The sequence below is a fragment of the Pseudophryne corroboree genome, chromosome 5 (genome assembly GCF_028390025.1).
Source record: "Pseudophryne corroboree isolate aPseCor3 chromosome 5, aPseCor3.hap2, whole genome shotgun sequence".
NCBI lineage: Eukaryota > Metazoa > Chordata > Amphibia > Anura > Myobatrachidae > Pseudophryne > Pseudophryne corroboree.
In genome coordinates this window covers 763,345,440-763,353,530 of record NC_086448.1, presented here as the reverse complement: position 1 = coordinate 763,353,530, position 8,091 = coordinate 763,345,440, and the positions used below count along the sequence as shown (strand labels likewise).

The 8,091-nt window shown below is 46.3% G+C and overlaps 1 protein-coding gene across 1 annotated transcript; it reads right to left on the bottom strand.

The window, feature by feature from the left end:
* Positions 1 to 4,300: 4,300 nt before the first annotated feature.
* Positions 4,301 to 7,659, bottom strand: LOC134929673 (uncharacterized). Its single transcript, XM_063925252.1, has 4 exons — positions 7,411 to 7,659; positions 7,082 to 7,103; positions 5,541 to 6,062; positions 4,301 to 4,407 (listed from the first exon to the last, which is right to left on the bottom strand). Exons 1-4 carry the CDS (start codon positions 7,615 to 7,617, stop codon positions 4,301 to 4,303), a joined length of 858 nt encoding a protein of 285 aa, XP_063781322.1. The 5' UTR covers positions 7,618 to 7,659.
* Positions 7,660 to 8,091: the final 432 nt, after the last annotated feature.

Genomic DNA, 8,091 nt, shown 5'->3' with positions numbered 1-8,091 from the left:
GGGTTATGCTTCAGGAGGGGAGGTTAGGGCAGGGCCGGCTCCAGGCCTACTAGCACCCTGAGCGAGAAAATTTCAAAGCGCCCCCTCCCATCCTCTATGCACGCGCGCTCCTGGAAAAGTGTGCGTGGTCTCCTGGAAAAGTGTGCGTGGCCTCACAACTCATATTATCAAACTATAAATAAATATATTTTCACCCCCCCTCTACGCACACAATTAGCAGTCTTACACATAACAGCCACAGTAGTATTCCTTACACACAATGTCTCCAGTATAGTGCCAGCTACACATAATGTCTCCAGTATAGTGCCAGACACATAACGTGCAGAGCCAGATAGACATGATATACCCCCCAGCAGTGCCAGCTACACATGACATGCCCCCCAGCAGTGCCAGCTACACGTGACATGCCCCCCAGTAGTGCCAGCTACACATGACATGCCCCCCAGCAGTGCCAGCTACACATGACATGCCCCGCAGCAGTGCCAGCTACACATGACATGCCCCGCAGCAGTGCCAGCTACACATGGCATGCCCCCCAGCAGTGCCAGCTACACATGATATGCCCCCTAGCAGTGCCAGCTACACATGACATGCCCCCCAGCTACACATGATAGTGTTCACTCTGGGATTTTTTTAGGGCAGGGTGCTGATCACGGGGAGGGCACATTTTGCATTCGGGAGGGCACATTTTTAAGTTAGAAGGGCAAAACTATGTGCATACAGTAATGCTTGGTGCTCCCCCAGTGAAATCATGGACAGTGCGCGCGTTGCTTCGTGGGGAAGGGGCGTGGCCACATAATAGTGGCAATTCGCATTACACCACACAGTAGTACAGCTAATACACATTGCACCAGGTAGAACCTCCTATACACACTGCGCCAGGCAGAGCACGTTATACACTTTGCGCCAGGCAGAGAACGTTATACACTTTGCACCAGGTAGAGCACTGCGACACATGCACCAGGTATTGGTCACACGGGAACACTATATGATATGCCCCCCAGCCATGCCAGCTACACATGATATGCCCCCCCAGAAGTGCCAGATAGACATGATATGCCCCCCAGCAGTGCCAGATGCACATGACATGCCCCCCCAGCAGTGCCAGATGCACATGACATGCCCCCCCAGCAGTGCCAGATGCACATGACATGCCCCCCCAGCAGTGCCAGATGCACATGACATGCCCCCCAGCAGTGCCAGATACAAAAATGCCCCCACAGTGCCAGATACATAAATGCCCCCAGTGCCAGATATGACCCCACAGTGCCAGATACATTAATGCCCCCCACAGTGCCAGATACATTAATGCCCCCATAGTGACAGATATGCCCCCACAGTGCCCGATACATTAATGCTCCCCACATTGCCAGATACATTAATGCCCCCAGTGCCAGATATGCCCCCACAGTGCTAGATAGATAAATTACCCCCACAGTGCCAGACACATTAATGCCCCCACAGTGCCAGACACATTAATGCCACCCACAGTGCCAGATACATTAATGCCCCCCACAGTGCCAGATATGCCCCACAGTGCCAGATACATTAATGCCCCCACAGTGCCAGATACATTAATGCCCCCACAGTGCTAGATACATTAATGCCCCCACAGTGCCAGATACATTAATGCCCCCCACAGTGCCAGATATGCCCCCACAGTGCCAGATACATTAATGCCCCCACAGTGCCAGATACATTAATGCCCCCACAGTGCTAGATACATTAATGCCCCCAGTGCCAGATAAATGACCCCCACAGTGCCAGACACATTAATGCCCCCACAGTGCCAGATATGCCCCAGTGCCAGATACATTAATGCTCCCCACAGTGCCAGATACATTAATGCCCCACAGTGCCAGATATGCCCCCACAGTGCCAGATACATTAATGCCCCTCACAGTGCCAGATACATTAATGCCCCCAGTTCCAGATATGCCCCCACAGTGCGAGATAAATGACCCCACAGTGCCAGATAAGCCCCCACAGTGCCAGAAACATTAATGCCCCCACTGTGCCACATATGCCCCCAGAGTACCTGATGTGCCGGTGATGAGGGAGGGGGAGTGCTGCTGTAGGCAGGCGCGCTGTGCGGCGCCTGTGCCTTGGTGATCTGTGTGCGCTGTGCAGCGCCGGTGTCTGACATCAGATGCCGGCGCCGAATAGCGCGGCACACGCACAGCCACAGTTCACTGACAGGCAGGGTTGGACTGGCCCACAGGGGAACAGGGGAAACCACTGGTGGGCCCTACTGCCTGTGGGCCCTCCTCCTCCACTAGGGATCAAGTTCCAGACTATCCTAGTGCACTGGATTTATGCATTATACATATGTTACATTATACTTCACAATAATTAGGTTTATTATATATTTACCAAGGGGCTCAGAACATGTAATGGTTAACCAAACCTCTGTGGTGGCTGGCCATGCCTCCCCTGGAACCTGGCTACACCTTTAAGCATGGGCCCCTACAGCAGCATTCCCCCGGTGGGCCCTTCATGCCCCAGTCCGACACTGCTGACAGGGATAGGACAGGGCCGGCTCCAGGCTCCAACATGTCGGCGCCAGTGTGCGGCGCCCTTCAAGGGTGGCGCCCTGTGCGGGCGCTCGACTCGAACATGCCTGGAGCCAGCCCTGGGTTAGGGTTATGCACCAGGGGGACATTTAGGGTTTTGGCTTCAGGAGGGGAGGTTAAGGTTACATTTGGCCTAGGTCCTTCAGCCAACTTGGATTTAGAGTAGACTCAATTCTGAGGACTCCATGCTGAGGGGAATTAGGAGTAATAAAGGAGTAATAAAGCCTGTGCTGGGTAAGGGATGCTGGGGCACAGCACAACTCCTGTTTTCTACCTACTTCTTACTTTGCTCCCTGTACCTATGGCTACAGCAATACTGGCAGTGTATGTTGGGTTGTGTGCACAGAGGGCCTAATTCAGACCTGATCATAGCTGCACATTTGTTAGCAGTTGGGCAAAACCATGGTGGTCATTCCGAGTTGTTGCCGTTTTTCGCAACAGAGCGATTAGGTAGAAAATGCGCATGCGCATGGTACACAGCGCGCATGCGCTTAGTTATTTTACACAAAACTTAGTAGATTTACACAAGCTCGAGCGATGTTTTTTCAACGCTCGAGTGATCGTAGTGTGATTGACAGGAAGTGGGTGTTTCTGGGCGGCAACATGGCGTTTTCAGGGAGTGTGCTAAAAAACGCAGGCGTGTCAGGTAAAAACGCAGGAGTGGCTGGAGAAACGGGGGAGTGGCTGGCCGAACGCAGGGCGTGTTTGTGACATCAAACCAGGAACTAAACGGACTGAGGTGATCGCAGTCTAGGAGTAGGTCTGGTGCTACTCAGAAACTGCAAAGAATTATTTAGTAGCAGATTTGCTAATCTATCGTTCGCTATTCTGCTAAGCTAAGATACACTCCCAGAGGGCGGCGGCCTAGCGTGTGCAATGCTGCTAAAAGCAGCTAGCGAGCAAACAACTCGGAATGACCACCCATGGGGGTCATTCCGAGTTGTTCGCTATTTTTTTCGTTCGCACAAGGTATGTGTAAAATTGCGAACATGTAGCAAAATTGCGAAATTCCGCCCCCAACGTATTTTTGCTCATTCGTACGCAGTATTACACAAAGTGGGCGTACGCGAAATGACATCGCAGCAATGCGAAACCATCGCAGCAATGCGAAACTATCGCATTAACACATACTTCATCGTAAAAATACTAAGTTTTAGTAGATTTACACATCAATGTTAAAAGTGCACACTTCTGCGGACAAACGCACAACAATGGGTTTTTTTTCCTATTCAGTGGAATTACACCTTTCTGTTAAAAGTCCACAAGCCCTCCTCAATTACGAACCCAATTAGTGTAATTAATGTCAATGGTCCTGACCAATTAAGTCTCCAAACAATACCAGAAGAACACTTTGTAGCCATAATTGGCCAGAAACATTGTTGTGGTAAATTGACAAATATAGATATGGGAATTTTTCACGCTCTAATGCAAATGTTTGAAGTATTGCGTATATGTGTAGTGTGTAAATAAATGTATTTTCATGTATTTAGAATCCATAACCTCCTAACGGGTTTTGTTTTTTTTAAATTTTGTGTTATATTTTTATGTTTTTAATCTTAAGTAAGATGTGTGAACTGTTTAAGGTCACCAATTTCTGCAAGCCAATGTGCTGTTCCTTTATAGCATAAATAAACACAACACCCACTTAACTTCAACAAATTTTTTTTTTTTACTTTTTATATTTTTTTTTTAGAAAATAAAATTTTAAAAAAATTAACAAAAAAACATTAGAGGACATTTTCAATTGCCTCTATGTCGGCTATAACTTCCCTTAAATGGGCTTTTAGCCGCCCTAAAAGTGCTGGCAAAGTGCTGGGATCTCCAACTGCAGCATCTGAAAAGAAGAGTCAAAGAAAACATTAATAACTTACTCACATTACCTATTATACAAGCAGGGCACAAAGCACACTTTAATGCAGGCCTGTCCAAACTGAGGCCCTCCAGCTGTTGTGAAACTACATATACCAGCATGCCTTGACACAGTTTTGGGGTCAGAGAATGCAAAACTGTGTCAGGGGATGCTGGAATGTGTAGTTTTTCACCAGCTGGAGGTCCGCAGTTTGGACAGGCCTGCTTTAATGCCTAAGTGAGTACATCATGGCTGTTTTAAGGATAAATCAGTAGCAGAACAACACACAAGCCTGCTCTGCAAATTATTATTTTTTTTAACAAGAAAGTGTACCACACCATGGGGTACATTTACTACTACGGGAGTTTTATTTAAGATGGGACGTTGACCATAGCAACCAATAAAATTATACATATTATCTTGTAAAAGTGGACTTTAAAATTACAAGTATAATCTTATTGGTTGCTACGGGCAACATCCCATGTTAAAGAGAACTACCATCTTAGTAAATGTAACACCATGTTGGCATTCATTCACATCTGGAGTGAAGAGAATTCAATTTGTGGGGGTTTGGCCCTGCATCATCACACTGCATATCAACATCTTCAGAAGGACAACATATCCTAGCATGCCCACACTCCCTGAAAGCCGCCCTTACTAAATAAGGTCAAACAGGTTTTGAAAAATCCAATAAGCATTTTGTGAGTCTAACTTTCACACCACAAATCATTGTGTTGTTAGGCTGGGTAACAAAGTGAAGCATGTGATTTGAACGTGCAAACATTATGAATACACAGGCACAAGTGTAAAAGACTAACAACATACTAAACTCCACTCAGGTAGAAATGTTAGCATGAAAACTGAGCACATATAAACCATGTTGTCCTGGCAACCCTGTCGAACTAATGAGTGTCGACCTAGAGTGGACACACAAAACATTGCACACATAAACAGTACATATAATGACACTCACAAAAATTTCAATGCAACATGTACACCATGAATAATAACTCAAATATTTTTCCTTGGTAGCAGATTTTCAACAGTACAACAGTGCCTGTTTTGACATTGTAAGTGTAAGTAGGTAATCATTATTTTTATAAAGGTAAAACACTTACTTTCCTCTGCAACATCATCACTTAGTCCATCAGGGGCTTCTTCGGCCCATTCACTGGGTGGTGAAGGCAGCTGGATGGGGGAAGGAGGCTGGATGGGGGAAGGAGGCTGGATGGGGGAAGGAGGAGGGATTGGGGAAGGAGGAGGGATGGGGGAAGGAGGCTGGATGGGGGAAGGAGGAGGGATTGGGGATGTATTTTCTGAGGGTGGGTCTGATTGAGAGGGCGAGGGGGGCGGAGAGAGTGTTTGGCCAATAGAGGGTGAGGGGGGCTGAGAAGGGGATTTGGAAGGAGAAGGAGAAGGGGACTGGGAAGGAGGAGAAGGGGCCACAGAAGGAGAAGGAGAGGTGGGCTTAGAAGGGGACTGGGAAGGGGAGGGGGACTGGGAAGCTGAGGGGGACTGGGAAGCTGAGGGGGACTGGGAAGGGGAGGGGGACTGGGAAGGGGAGGGGGAGTGAGAAGGGGAGGGGGGCTGAGAAGGGGCCTGATGTTGCCTCCCTGCATCAGCTTGCCGTTGTGGTCGTCCTAGAATGATATATGTATTATATTTTGTGTTGCATGTCAAATTTTATAAACACCATTTGTCAATTACACTGTTCTGACCCATGTAAAAGACACAGAGCTAACATTTTTTTATTTTTTTATTTTTTAAATCTGTTGATGTTGTCCATAGCAAACAATCTGATTATACATAACATTTTTGATGCTCATTACTGAATCTATTCCATTGAGTCATATTGATTGGTATAGGCAACATCACCATATCACTATTCAAGCCACCTTATTATATTGACACCACTGATCAAGTTATTTGGTACAGTTTCCAGCCTGTGTAGCAATTCTGTACAACATGCACTTGTTTTGAATAACTTTGCTACAGTCAGTACTGTTTGCCCTAACCACACACACTGTCATATTTATTAAACTAGTTCAGTCAGTGTTGCAATTACAGACTACCACTTAGTGTAAATTTGCACAGTTTATGCTAATAATCTCTGTTATGTAATGTAACTTACTGCGTGCACGCATTAGCCGGATTTGCTGGCGGATCTCCGACAACAGCTCCAGAGTCCTCCTGCGGAGATCACTCCATCTCTGTGCCAACTGGATGATGGTCCGCCTGCTGCGGACGCGAGTCCTGAGTAGGTGGCGGACCTCCGCGTAGGCCTCGCGCTTAACCCGATTTGGGATAAATCACCCTACGCGGCCTACGCGGCGGTCCATCACCGCTACCAGGACGCGGAGCTCCCGCCTGGTGAAAGGTGCTGCACGCATCATGGCAATGGCGTTTTCCTAATTTGGGCATATATTTATAGTGTGTGTTGGCATGTGATTGGTCTAAGATATATGCTGTCATCTAAATAAACTTTATTGATGTGTGCATTGACAATACTTTATTGCTGGCTGCAGTGCTGTGAAGACTAGAGGGGTGTTCGCTGGAGCGGAAATACGCAGTCGCGGAAGTGTCTGACAATAGTCACCTATTCGCACAATTATACACACACACACTTTTATGTTCATAAAATAAAAAACGGGGTACTCACCACTTTTTGTATGAGCAATCAGCTGCACAGTCACAAAGTTAACAACATTTAATATCATATGTTGTTTGTTAATTTCAAGAAAACGGGAATGGAAAGAACAAAATTAGGAATATAATTTTGTACCAACTTGAAAAAAAAAAACCTCAAACACACATTGTAAGGTTAACATGTTACAATATTTACAAAAACAAATATGAATATAATCACACACACCAAAACAAATACACAATGAGCTTTCAATAGCTACCTTAATGACATCATAGCAAAATTCACAGAAACATACAGTGTTTTTAGATCTTAAAAATGTAAAAAAAAATATACAACTATACCTGAAATATAATGTGTGCCCTTACAATGTGTGCCCTTACTTGACTTCCACTCCACGAAATACTCCCCCCACCGTATCTCCGCCCAACCCCTGGCTCCTCATCAGGCAATTCCTCTGTTTGAGGAAGCTCCACGCGACTCCTTACAGCGATGTTATGGAGGATAGCGCACAGGACCACTATTTTACTTGCCATCTCCGGCGAATACATGATGTCGCCACCAGTGCGGTGGAGCACACGAAAGCGTCCTTTAAGGACACCAATTGTGCGCTCCACCAGCTGTCTAGTGGCAGTAAGCGCGGAGTTAAATGCCGTCTGTGGTCCTGGTCTGGGCTTACGGTAAGGAGTCATGAGCCAGGGGGTGCAAGGATATCCACGGTCTCCTGTTTGATGAGAAGAAAAAATTATAAATATAATACTCTTTATTAAAAATATTTTTTTAAATAAATTTGGACAAAAACTCACCCAATAACCACATGTCTTGTCCTTGCCTTGATCTTAATCTCTGCCATATCCCTGATTGTCTAATTACATAGGCATCATGGGAGTTCCCCGGGAACTTCGCATTCAGGGACAGGATCTGGAGGGATGGCCCACAAACAACCATTACATTCAGAGAATGAAACAGTTTCCTGTTTCTATAAATTTCTTCATTATGTCTTGGTGGCACAATAGCTACATGTG